The sequence below is a fragment of the Salvelinus namaycush genome, chromosome 5, assembly GCF_016432855.1.
Source record: "Salvelinus namaycush isolate Seneca chromosome 5, SaNama_1.0, whole genome shotgun sequence".
In the NCBI taxonomy this organism is placed as follows: domain Eukaryota; kingdom Metazoa; phylum Chordata; class Actinopteri; order Salmoniformes; family Salmonidae; genus Salvelinus; species Salvelinus namaycush.
In genome coordinates this window covers 53,575,801-53,592,214 of record NC_052311.1, presented here as the reverse complement: position 1 = coordinate 53,592,214, position 16,414 = coordinate 53,575,801, and the positions used below count along the sequence as shown (strand labels likewise).

The following is a 16,414-nucleotide window of genomic DNA, read 5'->3' as shown; positions in this document are numbered from 1 at the left end:
ACAATTGTTTACAGACAGATTATTTCACTTATAATTCACTGTGTCACAATTCCAGTGGGTCAGAAGTTTGCATATACTAAGTTGACTGTGCCTTTAAACAGCTTGGAAAATTCCAGAAAATGTCATGGCTTTAGAAGCTTTTGATAGGCTAATTTACATAATTTGAGTCAATTGGAGGTGTACCTGTGGATGTATTTCAAGGCCTATCTTCAAACTCAGCGCCTCTTTGCTTGACATAATGGGAAAATCAAATGAAATCAGCCAAGACCTCAGAAAAAACATTGTAGACCTCCACAAGTCTGGTTCATCCTTGGGAGCAATTTCTAAATGCATGAAGCTGCCATGTTCATCTGTACAAACAATAGTACGCAAGTATAAACACCATGGGACCACACAGCCGTCATACTGCTCAAGAAGGAGACACATTCTGTCTCTTAGGGATGAACGTACTTTGGTGCGAAAAGTACAAATCAATCGCAGAACAACAGCAAAGGACCTTGTGAAGATGCTGGAGGAAACAGGTACAAATGTATCTATATCCACAGTAAAACGAGTCCTATATCGACATAACCTGAAAGGCCGCTCAAGCAAGGAAGAAGCCACTGCTTCAAAACCGCCATAAAAAAGCCAGACTACGGTTTACAACTGCACATGTGGACAAAGGTCGTACTTTTTGGGGAAATGTCCTCTACAAAAATAGACCTGTTTGGCCATAATGACCATCGTTATGTTTGGAGGAAAAAGGGGGAGGCTTGCAAGCCGAAGAACACCATCCCAACCGTGAAGCACGGGAGTGGCAGCATCATATTGTGGGGGGGGGGGGGGGGGGGGGGTTGCTGCAGGAGGGACTGGTGCACTTCACAAAATAGATGGCATCATGAGGGAGGAAAACTATGTGGATATATTGAAGCAACATCTCAAGACATCAGTCAGGAAGTTAAAGCTTGGTCGCAAATGGGTCTTCCAAATGGACAACGACCCCAAGCATACTTCCAAAGTTGTGGCAAAATGGCTTAAGGACAACAAAGTCAAGGTATTGGAGTGGCCACCACAAAGCCCTAACCTCATTCATATAGAACATTTGTGGGCAGAACTGAAAAAGCATGTGCGAGCAAGGAGGCCCACAAACCTGACTCAGTTACACCACCTCTGTCAGGAGGAATGGGCTAAAATTCACCCAACTTATTGTGGGAAGCTTGTGGAAGGCTACCAGAAATGTTTGACCCAAGTTGAACAATTTAAAGGCAATGCTACCAAATACTAACGGAGTGTATGTAACTTCTGAACCACTGGGAATGTGATGAAAGAAATAGATGCTGAAATAAATAATTCTCTCTACTGTTATTCTGACATTTCACATTCTTAAAATAAAGTAGTGATCCTAACTGACCTAAGACAGGGAAGTTTTACTACGATTAAATGTCAGGAATTGTGAAAAGTAAATATAAATGTATTTGGCTAAGGTGTATGTAAACTTCTGACTTCAACTGTATAGTGAAAATGGGGCATTTTACAAGCAGTCACATTTATTACATAAAACTGGTTAAAATATCAAACTTAAAATAAAAACAGAATACAAAACATACAGTCAAACACGTGTTCAGTTCATAAAACAGGTCAGTTTAAATCAAACCCACAAAAACATGCCCACAATGAGTAAAACATTCAAAAACCATCAAGTGCTATGATGAAACTGGCTCTCATGAGGACCGCCACAGGAAAGGAAGACCCAGAGTTACCTCTGCTGCAGAGGATAAGTTCATTAGAGTTATCAGCCTCAGAAATCACAGCCCCAATAAATGGTTCACAGAGTTCAGGTAACAGACATATCTCAACATCAACTGTTCAGAGGAGACTGCGTGAATCAGGCCTTCATGGTCAAATTGCTGCAGAAACCACTACTAAAGGGCACCAATAAGAAGAAGAGACTTGGTTGGGCCAAGAAACACGAGCAATGGATATGAGACTGGTGGAAATCTGTCCTTTGGTCTGATGAGTCCAAATTTGAGATTTTTGGTTCCAACTGACGTGTCTTTCTGAGACGCAGAGTAGGTGAACGGATGATCTCTGCATGTGTAGTTCCCACCGTGAAGCATGGAGGAGGAGGTGTGATGGTGCTTTGCTGGTGACATTGTCTGTGATTTATTTAGAATTCAAGGCACACTTAACTAGCATAGCTACCACAGCATTCTGCAGTGATACACCATCCCATCTGGTTTGCGCTTAGTGGGACTATCATTTTTTCCCCACAGGACAATAACTCAACACACTTCCAGGCTGTGTAAGGGCTATTTGACCAAGAAGGAGAGTGATGAGTGCTGCGTCAGATGACCTGGCCTCCACAATCACCCAACCTCAACCCAATTGAGATGGTTTGGGATGAGTTGAATTGCAGAGTGAAGGAAAAGTAGCCAACAAGTGATCAGCATATGTGGGAACTCCTTCAAGACTGTTGGAAAAGCATTCCAGGTGAAGCTGGTTGAGAGAATGCCAAGAGTGCAAAGGTGTCATCAAGGCAAAGGGTGGCTACTTTGAATAATCTAAAATATATTTCGATTTGTTTAATTATCACTTTTTGGTTACTACATGATTCCGTATGTGTTATTTCATAGTTATGATGTCTTCACTATTATTCTACAATGTAGAAAATAGTACAAATAAATAAAAACCCTTGAATGAGTAGGTGTGTCAACTTTTGACTGGTACTGTGTGTGTGTGTGTGTGTATATATATATGTATCCTACAGCATTAGAAATTAATTGTTTGTATATGCTCTCTCAACTCAACTGTTTCCTTACAAATACAATCCAGTCACCCAAGGTTTTAGCATTCATGAAATGTCTAAGTGAGTAGATTACTGTAGCAACATCACAGGTGAATCTCTATCCCCACTAACGATGGAATGAGTAGGTCGAAACGCAGTTGGGTGGCCGGTACACCTCCAGAAGGCACAGCTGGCATGGTCTGGGTTTGGTCAATGGTGTGCATATATATATACATTTTATGCATTTGTTAGTCATAGTGGTTTTGTCACACACACACACACACACACACACACACACACACACACACACACACACACACACACACACACACACACACACACACACACACACACACACACACACACACACACACACAGACACACAGGCACACAGGCACACATGCACACATACACACATACAGTGGCAAGAAAAAGTATGTGAACCCTTTGGAAATACCTGGATTTTTTGGTCATAACATTTGATCTGATCTTCATCTAGGTCACAACAATAGGCAAACAGTCTGCTTAAACTAATAACACACAGACAATTATACATTTTCATGTCTTTATTGAACACACCGTGTAAACATTCACAGTTCAGGGTGTAAAAAGTATGAGAACCCTTGGATTTAATAACTGGTTGACCCTCCTTTGGCAACAATAACCTCAACCAAACGTTTTCTGTAGTTGCGGTTCAGACCTGCACAACGGTCAGGAGGAATTTTGGACCATTCCTTTTTACAAAACTGTTTCACTTCAACAATATTCTTGGGATGTCTGGTGTGAACTGCTCTCTTTAGGTCATGCCACAGCATTTCAATCGGGTTGAGGTCAGGACTCTGACTGGGCCACTCCAGAAGGCGTATTTTCTTCTGCTGAAGCCATTCTGTTGTTAATTTACTTCTGTGTTTTGGGTCGTTGTCCTGTTGCATCACCCAACTTCTGTTGAGCTTCAATTGGCGGACAGATAGCCTAACATTCTCCTGCAAAATGTCTTGATAAACTTAGGACTTCATTTTTCCGTCGATGATATCAAGCTGTCCAGGCCCTGAGGCAACAAAGCAGCCCCAAACCATGATGCTCCCTCCACCATACTTTACAGTTGGGATGAGGTTTTGATGTTGGTGTGGTGTGCCTTTTTTTCTCCACACATAGTGTTGTGTCTTCCTTCCAAACAACTCAACTGTAGTTTCATCTGTCCACAGAAAATTTTGGAACATCCAGGTGCACTTTTGAGAACTTCAGATATGCAGCAATGTATTTTTGGACAGCAGTGGCTTCTTCCGTGGTGTTCTCCCATGAACACCATTCTTGTTTAGTGTTTTACTATCGTAGACTCGTTAACAGAGATGTTATTATGTTACAGAGATTTATGTACGTCTTTAGCTGACACTCTAGGATTCTTCTTAACCTCATTGAGCATTCTGTGCTGTGCTCTAGCAGTCATCTTTGCAGGACGACCACTCCTAGGGAGAGTAGCAACAGTGCTGAACTTTCTCCATTTATAGACAATTTGTTGTACCGTGGACTGATGAACATCGGGGCTTTTAGAGATACTTTTGTAACCCTTTCCAGCTTTATGCAAGTCAACAATTCTTAATCTGAGATCTCTTTTGTTCGAGGCATGGTTCACATCAGGCAATGCTTCTTGTAAATAGCAAACTCAAATTTTGTGAGTGTTTTTTATAGGAAAAGGCAGCTCTAACCAACACCTCCAATCTCGTCTCATTGATTGAACTCCAGGTTAGCGGACTCCAATTAGCTTTTGGAGAAGCCATTAGCCTAGGGGTTCACATACTTTTTTCACCGTACACTGTGAATGTTTAAATGATGTATTCAACATAGACAAGAAAAATACAATAATGTGTGTGTTATTAGTTTAACCACACTGTGTTTGTCTGTTGTTGTGACTTAGATGAAGATCAGATCAAATTTGATGACCAATTTATGCAGAAATCCAGGTAATTCCAAAGGGTTCACATACTTTTTCTTGCCACTGTATATAAAGTCAAGGACACAAGTCAAAGTGCAAATGTCTTTTGGATGGTCAGCTCCTGGGGGATGGGGGTGATGGGTCAGTATGTTCCTCAGTCCTTGGGCGGCAGGACGTTGTTGTCAAAGTGTCCCTGGTTGGTGATGTTCCCTGCTGGAAAGTACCTGGCTACCACAAATGACGAGCCATCTGGCGCACTGGCCTTCCCCACACCCAGCTTCTTACTGCCCTTCCACACCATTGCTGTGAAATGACCTGGTTAGAGAGAGAGAGAGACAAGCTAAACACATTCACTGAAGGAAGCCGTCTGCAGCACTGCTCCTCTAAATATATACAGTTACAGAACCCTATGTTCATCTCCTCCCACCCTCTATCGTCCCCTACATATACACTCTTTCCCCTCTATTGCACACTCCCATCTCTCCCCCTCTGTCTTTCCTCTCCTCCTTTATCTATCAGCAGCACATGAGTTGATAGGAGTGATCCTGACGCTGCAGGGTCGGTCACACTGAGCAGGAAGCTTCAGGAAGGGAACAGGAAGGACTATAAAGAACTGTGATTTTCCCACAGGCAGCAGTGTTCCATGCATGTTTGTGAGCTGAGTCCCAGATCTACACAGTCACAGAACGGTAATGTCACGTTCATAGAACAGAAAACACACAGTCCAACCCTGAACCCAGCCTGGGTGAACACAACACTGTGGCATGCAGCACTACACCGAGTCAGAGTGTGTGTGTGTGTGTGTGAGTGTGCGCGCGCGTCTCACCTGTGCCAGAGGAGAAGCCGGGGCGGTTGAAGTTGTATTGTTTTACCTCGTCATACCAGCGGTCGGCCACATCCTTCCCTATACACAGAGAGGACAAAGGTTGCAGGTTATCACATAACATTATACTTGTTTGTTGCCTTTGTCACTATTGTTTAACAGCAACTCGGGCCAAAACCCACAGAGATGACAGTGGCAAGGAAATATTATCCAAGATGGCAGCTTTCCAAGGCAACAGTGCTAACCCTCTAAAAGCTGCCAAAGATTTAGGTGGGTCAGAAGAACACGGAGAGGTTTGAGAACCCCAGTTTCAGAGGAGAAGTCCAGAGAGAGATGAACTGAGCATGACCCAGTGATAGTATGTATCAATAGGAGACTGTTTATGAATCACAGCAGACTGTCAGGTCAGTGCACAGACATAGTTGTGCTCTGAGTCATGGTCTTGTTGCTGAAACACACTCCGAACACAGAGCAGGGAAATGGACCCCAGCTGATCCTGCCTGGGCAGCCACTGGACAGGATAGTCTATAGTTTAGACCTAACTAAACCCTACAGAGACTCTGGATCGCTCTCTTTAATGTTACTATCTGTACCGTACACAGTGAATAATGTATCTGTCCTCATTTCCATAACTACACATATGCAGGCTATGTCAATGTTTGTGGTTGATCATAGCATTAGGAGTCAGTGGGTTAGAGTGTGTGTACCTGGTTGGTCATAGGAGGCCCAGGCCAGGTTCTCGCCACAGCTCCCCCTGCTGGACTCAACACTGTGCTTCAGGATCCGTGTGCTGGCCAGAGACTCAGCATACCTACAGGGTGGAGATAGTTGTGGTAATAGTTAGATAAAGACAGCTGATATATGGGTGCAGTTAGGTGAAGTGGAAGGAAGTAAGGGTTTGGGTGTAGTTGGCCATGTTTCTGATAAAGGTGGTGGTGGGTGGAGGAGATAGATAAGTGTGTGTGGGGTGGGCCCAATGTGTGTGTGACCCACCTAGTGGCATCTCTACTCAGCTTGCTGCTCAGCTTCAGAGGGGGCGCCTGGTGCTTCCTACGATACTCGTTATGACTCTGCAACACCTCCTCCGAAAACTGCTTAGAAGCTGAGAGAATCACATAAAACAAGATGACATGAAAAAACTGAAGGATAAGTGTCTATTGTTTCCCTTGTTTTCACTATAATATACAATCAAACTTTCAAATCATTAATACAACTCAATAAAATGGTAGGCTGCAGATAATCAGACAGTAGTAAATCTCCAGTAAGCCCCATACATATGGCTGTTCCCAGGCTTGACTGAGTCTATATACTACTAGACAGACAAAACCAGGGTATGAATGAATGGGGGACACATCCTCCCTCTCCCCCTCTCCCCAGCCTGGTGCCAATCACAGCCCTACTCGCGCATCTCCATTCTCTCTGGCATTCACACAATGAGGCGATTCTCACACACACACACACACACACACAATTTTATTTGCTAAATACACATATTTAGCAGATGTTATTGCGGGTGTAGCGAAATACACAGTCTGTTACGGTCTTGTGATGGATCAGTGGTTGCAGTCCTTGGGCCTGAATCCTTGACCCAGACTTAGCTTATTCCTAAACTAAATACCACTTTCAATGGAGGATAATGTTGTTCTGGAAACTGGCCCCTAAAATGTTATGTCAATCGATATCAAAACACACACACACACTCACATAACCAGACACAGTTTGCAAATAGAGAATTCCCCTACTAGCACAGCTATTCCTGATACTCTCAATAGTGGCTTCATCTTTACCACAGAAGAGAAGAAACTGAACTAGCGCATAGGCGTTACAAGACCATGTCAAATAAATATGTACAGCTTTTTAAAATCCACCCCTTTTTCCTGTTGCATGATAACAGCCCATTGGCACAAACTGAGAGCTAAGCCTATTTTGTAATCACACACACACACACACACACACACACACACACACACACACACACACACACACACACACACACACACACACACACACACACACACACACACACACACACACACACACACACACACAATTAAATCTCATGTAGTCTTACCTGATTTGCCCATGGCGCAGAAACTCTCTCCTGTTCCCTTTGGCTCAGTTCTCTGATGGTCTGAAGCAGCTGCTATGACTTTTGTTTCTGTCCCTCTCTCCCTCTCCCTTTCTGTATTCCTATTTTTCTTTGTACCCTTTATTCCTCTTGCTGACACTTCTCCCTCTAGTAAACTAGTCTTTCTCAAACCTTTTGCTTCTATCCTCTCTCACTCTTACACACCCTGCCTTTTCCTTGGCCACACACACACAATATCTTCCTTCTCTGTATCCCTCTGTAACACACAGGCTCTCTCTTTCACTCTCTCTCTTTCGCTCTCTCTCTTTCGCTCTCTCTCTCTCACACAGTCTCTCTCTCTCTCTCTCTCTCTCTCTCTCTCTCTCTCTCTCTCTCTCTCTCTCTCTCTCTCTCTCTCTCTCTAACTGAAAGGGGAGACCGAGTACGCATGGCTGTTCTGATGACATCATCTCTATGAGACACATGCCCTTTTATGGCCTGAGATTCCTGCTTTCTGCTGGACATGATACTAACTGCTCTTAGTTTAGTATAAACTAAACTGTTTCATGTTATCTAAAAGGATGAGTGACTGTAACTGTTTTGGCAGAGTTAATATGCAAACCCTTGTCACGTGCGAACACACATACAAGAGACACCCACATTAAAGTCTTATTTGACTTCAGTCATAGCCGCTGCATTTCTTATTGAGCAAGCTAAAAAAACAATGCTATTTTTAAGTGTACATTTCTTTAAAAAATGACTTTCCTAAAGAATTGCTCCAGGACACCGTAAGCTATTCTACCTGCCAAGGGCATCTGGGGTGTCATGATTCCAAAGCCTGAACTCTCTCAGTAGAATCAGTTTGACACAGAAGGCTGGTAATTTGTTTGGTGGCTTGATCAGTGTAGTGGCACTGAGTTGGGGCGATGAGTCCGATAAGGTTGACGGCTGGAATCTGTGAGTTGGAGATATGGGAAGTGTCGGCAGTAGGGAGTGATCATTACCCCATAGTATTCCCAGTAGGCCGGAGGGAGGAGAAGGTGTCAGTGGATGGAGTAGGCAGGTGGGTGTTTGGAAGGGCAAAGTGGGACCAGTTTCAGGAGCTGAGTGAACAGGTGATGGCTCAGGTGGATATGAGAGGGGATGTGGGTAGTATGAATAACTGGGTGAGAACAGCATTAGTGGGGGCAGCTACTGTTGCTATACCTAGGAGTTCAGGGAGGAGGATGAGGAGTGTGGGGCAACGGTGAGGAATAGGAACGGGGCATTTAGAGTGCTGAAAAGGAACAGGGCATTTAGAGTGCTGAAAAGGAACAGGGCATTTAGAGTGCTGAAAAGGAACAGGGCATTTAGAGTGCTGAAAAGGAACAGGGCATTTAGAGTGCTGAAAAGGAACAGGGCATTTAGAGTGCTGAAAAGGAACAGGACATTTAGAGTGCTGAAAAGGAACAGGGCATTTAGAGTGCTGAAAAGGAACAGGACATTTAGAGTGCTGAAAAGGAACAGGGCATTTAGAGTGCTGAAAAGGAACAGGGCATTTAGAGTGCTGAAAAGGAACAGGGCATTTAGAGTGCTGAAAAGGAACAGGGCATTTAGAGTGCTGAAAAGGAACAGGACATTTAGAGTGCTGAAAAGGAACAGGGCATTTAGAGTGCTGAAAAGGAACAGGGCATTTAGAGTGCTGAAAAGGAACAGGGCATTTAGAGTGCTGAAAAGGAACAGGGCATTTAGAGTGCTGAAAAGGAACAGGGCATTTAGAGTGCTGAAAAGGAACAGGGCATTTAGAGTGCTGAAAAGGACAAATAACTTCCAACATCTGATTCAGTATAAGCAGGCCCAGGCCCTGGTGAGGAGAACTATCCGTCAGGCAAAGCGATCATTTTGGCATCAGTTCTGTGACACCTTTGGAAGGGCGACACCTGTGGGAGAAGTGTGGGGGATGATCAAGAGGATGAGTGGGGTCAGAAGGGAGTGGGATTATCCAGTGTTGATAAGTGTGGAGGATTTGGCAGTAACAGATGAGAAGGCAGAGATGATGGCCGAAGTGTTTGTCCAAGTGCATAGCTCGGCTAATCTGTCAGAGGAGAGACAGACGGGGGGATAGAGAGAACGAGAGAGGAGCACCCTGGAGTGCTGGATAGGGAGGATGTAAATGATCCGTTGAATGAACCATTTACCATGGAAAAAATGAAAAGGGCAATAGGCAAGGCTGGGAAAGATGAGTTGTGTTACGTCATGTTGACCCGTCTTAGAGATGAGGCACTGGATAAGGTATTGGGGTTGTACAACAGAGTGTGGGAGGAAGGGAAACTGTCAGGCAGCTGGAAGGAAGCAGTAGTGGTACCAATCCGGAAGCCAGGGAAGGACCCACGAGGCCAACAAGCTATGGGCCAATAGTTTTAACATCACATGTATGGAAGATTATGTAAACTATGATTATGGAGAGGCTAACTAACTTCCTGGAGAGCAGGGGGCTAGTATCGCCACATCAGAGTGGGTTCAGAAAGGAGAGAGGAACCACGGCCCAGTGCTCTGCTTAGAAGCAGAGGTCAGGAAGGCTCAGGTGAATAAGGAGACTGTTGTTGCTGTCTTTTTTTGATGTGCAGAAGGACTATAATATAATGTGGAAGGAGGGGTTGCTAATCAAGCTTGATATTATGTGGGTAGAAGGAAGAACGTACAACTGGATAAAGGACTTCCTGTTTGGAAGGTCTATCCAGGTGAAGGTGGGGAAGTCTCGATCAGTCAGCTACCTGGTGGATAACAGTACACCGCAGAGGAGTGTGATTAGTCCTCTGTTGTTCTCAATCATGATCAATGATGTTTACTCTCAGGTACGGCTGGATACTGGGAGTTAGTTATTTGCAGATGATGGAGCCTTATGAAAGAGGGGAAGAAATGTGCCATACATAGTCAGGAAGGTGCAGGAAGCAATTGATGAGGTATAATGTTGGGCGTTAATGTGGGGACTCTGATCATTACCAGGAGGAAGGTGGGAGATGAGGTACGCTTGAGGTTATATGGGAGAAACTTGGAGAGGGTGGGGACCATCAGGTTCCTTGGGGTGTAGTTTGACACTAGACTGACCTGGGCAGAACACATTGAGAGAGTGGTGGGAAAGTGTAAGAAGGTGCTAAATGTGATGCGCTGTCAGACAGGGAAGGAGGGGGGGCTGGGCGTGCCTCATTGAGGACCATGTATGTTGCATTCATCTGATCTGTAATAGACTATGGCATTATAGTGTATGATTCGGCACCCCGGACCTCACTGGAAAGGCTAGTTGTCATACAGGGACAAGGAGTCAGAATATGTAGTGGGGCGTTTCGGACCTCCCCAGTGTCCGCACTACAGGTGGAGATGGGGGCTATGACATTGCAGATTAGGGGACAGCAGCTGGCAAATAATTATTTGGTCAATCTACAGGGACATGGGTGTCTCATCCTGCAAAATGGATTCTACAGGCATGCTGGGAACATGAGCGAGGACAGAACACAAGCTTTTGGTGGGTGGGTAATACCCAGGCAAGGGAGATGGGACTGTATGGAAGGGAGTTTAGCCCCACGATAGCTATTCCTGTGACCCCACCATGGCTACTCGTATATACAGCCAGATCACCTGGCTGTATATACGGCAGAGCTGATGGCCGTACTGTTGGCCTTGCAATGGGTGGAGGAAGTCACGACAGAGTAGTTATTTGCTCTGACTCATGTGCAGTGTTGATGAGTCTGCAGTCCTATAGCAGACAAGACCTGCTGTATGAGGTACTACAAACCCATGGCAGGGTTAGACAGATGGGTATACAGACAAGATTTACTTGGGTCCCAGCCCATGTGGGGGTGAAGGGGAACAAGGCAGAAAATGTACTGGCTAAACAAGCACTTAGTAGGGTGGTTGTTGTAGTAATTTCAATGAGGAAGGCAGAGGAAAAAAGTCTGAAATGGACAGTGGTGGTGCAGAGATGACAGGAGCAGTGGAATAGAGACACTAAGGGCAGGCATCTATTCCAAGTACAGAGGAAAGTCAGGGATGGGAGGATGGCAGGAAGAGACAGAAGAGATGAGGCTATTTTTACAAGACTAAGGGTGGGACACAGCCAGTTGAATAGGACTTTGAATGTGATAGGAAGCATCCAACAGGAAAGTGTGATTATTGTCAGGAAACAGAGACAGTGGAGCATGTACAGTACTGATACAGTATGAGAGGGAACGAGAGAGGCTGAGATCCAGTATGAGGGAGAAGGAGCTACAGGAAATTAGTTTAAACCCTCTTGGCGCACGGATCCCTTTAATGGGATCATTTTCGTAAACAACCGCTGAATTGCAGAGCGCCAAATAAAAATAAAATACTACAAATATTTATTTTCATGAAATCACAAGTGAAATATATCAAAACACAGTTTAGCTTGTTGTTAATCCACCTATCGTGTCAGATTTAGAAAATATGCTTTACAGCGAAAGCAATCCAAGCGTTTGTGAGTTTATCGATCACTAGACAAAACATTACGAACAGCTAGCAGCAATGTAGATTGGTCACGAAAGTCCGAAAAGCAATAAAATTAATCGCTTACCTTTGATGATCTTCGGATGTTTGCACTCACGAGACTCCCAGTTACACAATAAATGTTCCTTTTGTTCGATAAATATGATTTTTATATCCAAAACAGGATCCAGCAGTCATGATGGGAAGACGAAAATTCCAAATAGTATCCGTAAAGTTCGTAGAAACATGTCAAACGTTTTTTATAATCAATCCTCAGGTTGTTTTTAACATAACTAATCGATCATATTTCAACCGGACGGTAAACTATCAATACTAGAGAGAAAGAAAATGTCGAGCAACAACTTTCGCGCGCATGAACCATGACACCTGGCCATCCACTGACGCGTTTTGATAAATCTCGCTCATTTTTCAGAATTAAAGCTTGAAACTATGTCTAAGGCCTGTTCACAACCTGTGGAAGCCATTGGAAAAGGAATCTGGTTGATATCCCTTTAAATGGAGGATAGGCAGGCAATGGAACAGGGATTTTTCAAAATAAGAGCCACTTCCGGGTTGGATTTCCTCAGGTTTTCGCCTGCAAAATCAGTTGTGTTATACTCACAGACAATATTTTGACAGTTTTGGAAACTAGAGTGTTTTCTATCCTAATCTGTCAATTATATGCATATTCTAGCATCTGGGCCTGAGAAATAGGCCGTTTACATTGGGAACATTATTTTTCCAAACATAAAAATTCTGCCTCCTAGCGTCAAGAAGTTAAAGAGCACACTTAGTAGGACGCCATTAGATTCAGTCTGAAATATTTTATATTTGTGGGACTGTGATAAGGGAATTATATGCTTAAAGGCAATGATTAAAGTATTCCACCCAGAAACGTAATTATTAGTGTTATTAGTTTATGTAGCATGTATAATGAATGATTAAAGTACTAAACATAAGTCCAATAACGTTCGGTAGAGACATGTGAGGGAGAGAAATGTGTGTGTGTGTGTGTCTAAGAAAATACCGAGAACAATTCAACTGTGTTTGACCCGACCTGGCTAGAACTCTGAGAAACTTATGATAGGACAGGGCGTCTTTACAAGTCCTTTCAAGGTTCCTCTAATCTCGGGGGAATGGAACTGTCGGCTTGGTAGTCATAAACAGTAGATACAACTCACCTACTGTTCGTGTGTATGTATGTGCGTAAATAAGGAGTGAGTTATAAACTGGATGTCTTTGTATTATGGACTTCAGAACGTTCTCTGAATAAACTGTACAGACCTTTTGCATAAGCTGAGTCGTTGCCTAATTATTATTAAACCCAGGGTCTTACAAACCTCGGGAATTAGTCAAAGCTTTAATAATTGTTAGTTATTATCATTGGGATTGAAAATTCTCTTGACAGGCTGGCAGGTAGGATATTTGTATTTATTATGGATCCCCATTAGCTGCTGCCAAGGCAGCAGCTACTCTTCCTGGGGTCCAGCACAATTAAGGCATTTTATACAATTTTAAAAAGATTACAATACATTCACAGATTTCACAACACACTGTGTGCCCTGAGTCCCCTACTCCACCACTACCACATATCTACAGTACTAAATCTATGTGTATCTGTGTGTATAGTTCGTATGTTATCGTGTGTATGCATGTGTCTGTGCCTATGTTTGTGTTGCTTCACAGTCCCCGCTGTTCCATTAGGTGTTTTTTAATCTGTTTTTTTAAATCTAAATTTACTGCTTGCATCAGTTACTTGATGTGGAATAGAGTTCCATGTAGTCATGGCTCTATGTAGTACTGTGCGCCTTCCATAAACTGTTCTGGACTTGGGGACTGTGAAGAGACCTCTTGTGGCATGTCTTGTGGGGTATGCATGGGTGTCCGAGCTGTGTGCCAGTAGTTCAAACAGACAGCTTGGTGCATTCAATATGTCAATACCTCTCATAAATACAAGTAGTGATGAAGTCAATCTCTCCTCCACTTTGAGCCAGGAGAGATTGACATGCATATTATTAATATTAGCTCTCTGTGTACATCCAAGGGCCAGCCGTGCTGCCCTGTTCTGAACCAATTGCAATTTTCCTAAGTCCTTTTTTTGTGGCACCTGACCACACGACTGAACAGTAGTCCAGGTGCGACAAAACTAGGGCCTGTAGACCTGCCTTGTTGATAGTGTTGTTAAGAAGGCAGAGCAGCGCTTTATTATGGACATATTTCTCCCCATCTTAGCTACTGTTGTATCAATATGTTTTGACCATGACAGTTTACAACCCAGGGTTACTCCAAGCAGTTTAGTCATCTCAACTTGCTCAATTTCCACATGATTTATTACAAGATTTAGTTGACGTTTAGGATTTAGTGAATGATTTGTCCCAAATACAATGCTTTTAGTTTTAGAAATATTTAGGACTAACTTATTCCTTGCCACCCACTCTGAAACTAACTGCAACTCTTTAAGTGTTGCAGTCATTTCAGTCGCTGTAGTAGCTGACGTGTATAGTGTTGAGTCATCCGCATACATAGACACTCTGTCTTTACTCAAAGTCAGTGGCATGTCGTTAGTAAAGATTGAAAAAAGCAAGGGGCCTAAACAGCTACCCTGGGGAATTCCGGATTCTACCTGGATTATGTTTGAGAGGCTTCCATTAAAAAACACCCTCTGTGTTCTGTTGAACAAGTAACTCTTTATCCACATTATAGCAGGGGGTGTAAAGCCATAAGCTGCACTGTAGTCTAACAAGACAGCCCCCACAATCATTTTATCATCAATTTCTCTCAGCCAATCATCAGTAATTTGTGTAAGTGCTGTGCTTGTTGAGTGTCCTTCCCTATAAGCGTGCTGCAAGTCTGTTTTCCATGTTAATCCACTTTGGCAAGCATTGTGGACCACTGCAGTGCTATATATACAGTGCATTCGGAAAGTATTCAGACCCCTTGACTTTTTCCACATTTGTTACATTACAGCCTTATTCTAAAATGGATGAAATTGTTCCCCCCCTCATCAATCTACACACAATACCCCATAATGACAAAGCAAAAACAGGTTTTTAGAAATTTTTGCATATGTATTATAAATAAAAAACTGAAATCACATTTACATAAGTATTCAGACCCTTTGCTCAGTACTTTGTTGAAGCACCTTTGGCAGTGATTATAGCCTCAACTCTTCTTGGGTATGACGCTACAAGCTTGGCACACATGTATTTGGGGAGTTTTTCCCATTTTTCTCTGCAGATCCTCTTAAGCTCTGTCAGGTTGGATGGGGAGCATCGCTGCACAGCTATTTTCAGGTCTCTCCAGAGATGTTCGATCGGGTTCAAGACCGGGCTCTGGCTGGGCAGCTCAAGGACATTGAGACTTGTCCCGAAGCCACTCCTGCGTTGTCTTGGGGTCGTTGTCCTGTTGAAAGGTAAAGTTTTGCCCTAGTCTAAGGTCCTGAGCGCTCTGGAGCAGGTTTTCAGCAAGGATCTCTTTGTGCTTTGCTCCATTCACCTTTCCCTAATTTTTCCCACCGTAGGCATGGTGCCAGGTGTCCCCCAGTCGTCACACTTGGCATTCAGGCCAAATAGTTCAATCTTGGTTTCATTATACCAGCCGGCTGTCATGTGCCGTTCACTGAATTAATGGCTTGTGTCTGGCCACTCTCCCATAAAAGCCTGATTGGTGGAGTGCTGCAGAGATGATTGTCCTCCTGGAAGGTTCTCCCATCTCCACAGAGGAACTCTGGAGCTCTGTCAGAGTGATCATTGGGTTCTTGGTCACCTCCCTGACCAAGGCCATCTCCCCCGATTGCTCAGTTTGGCCAGGCGGCCAGCTCTAGGAAGAGGCTTGGTGGTTCCAAACTTCTTTCATTTAAGAATGATGTCACTGTGTTCTTGGGCACCTTTAATGCTGCAGACATTTTTGGTACCCTTCCCAAGATTTGTGCCTTGACACAATCCTGTCTTGGAGCTCCAAGGAAAATTCCTTCGACCTCATGGCTTGGTTTTTGCTCTGATATGCACTGTCAACTATGAGACCTTATACAGACAGGTGTGTTTTATCAAATCATGTCCAATAAATTGAATTTACCACAGGTGGACTCCAAGTTGTAGAAACATCACAAGGATGATCAATGGAAACAGGATGCACCTGAGCTCAATTTCGAGTCTCATAGAAAAGTGTCTGAATACTTATGTAAATAAGTTTTTTCTGTTGTTTTGTTTTACACATTTGCAAACATTTCTAAAAACGTTTTCACTTTGTCGTTATGGGGTATTTTGTGTAGATTGATGAGTTTAAATTTTTTTTTCATACATTTTGAATAAGGCTGTAATGTAACAACATTTGGAAAAAGTCAAGGAG

At 43.5% G+C, this 16,414-nt stretch overlaps 1 protein-coding gene across 1 annotated transcript; it reads right to left on the bottom strand.

Moving 5' to 3' along the window:
• Positions 1–4,697: 4,697 nt before the first annotated feature.
• On the bottom strand, positions 4,698–7,914 carry LOC120047659 (Golgi-associated plant pathogenesis-related protein 1-like). The gene is made up of 5 exons (XM_038993204.1): positions 7,592–7,914; positions 6,514–6,622; positions 6,228–6,331; positions 5,524–5,601; positions 4,698–5,012 (listed from the first exon to the last, which is right to left on the bottom strand). Exons 1-5 carry the CDS (start codon positions 7,602–7,604, stop codon positions 4,852–4,854), a joined length of 465 nt encoding a protein of 154 aa, XP_038849132.1. The 5' UTR covers positions 7,605–7,914; the 3' UTR covers positions 4,698–4,851.
• Between the last annotated feature and the right edge of the window lie 8,500 nt (positions 7,915–16,414).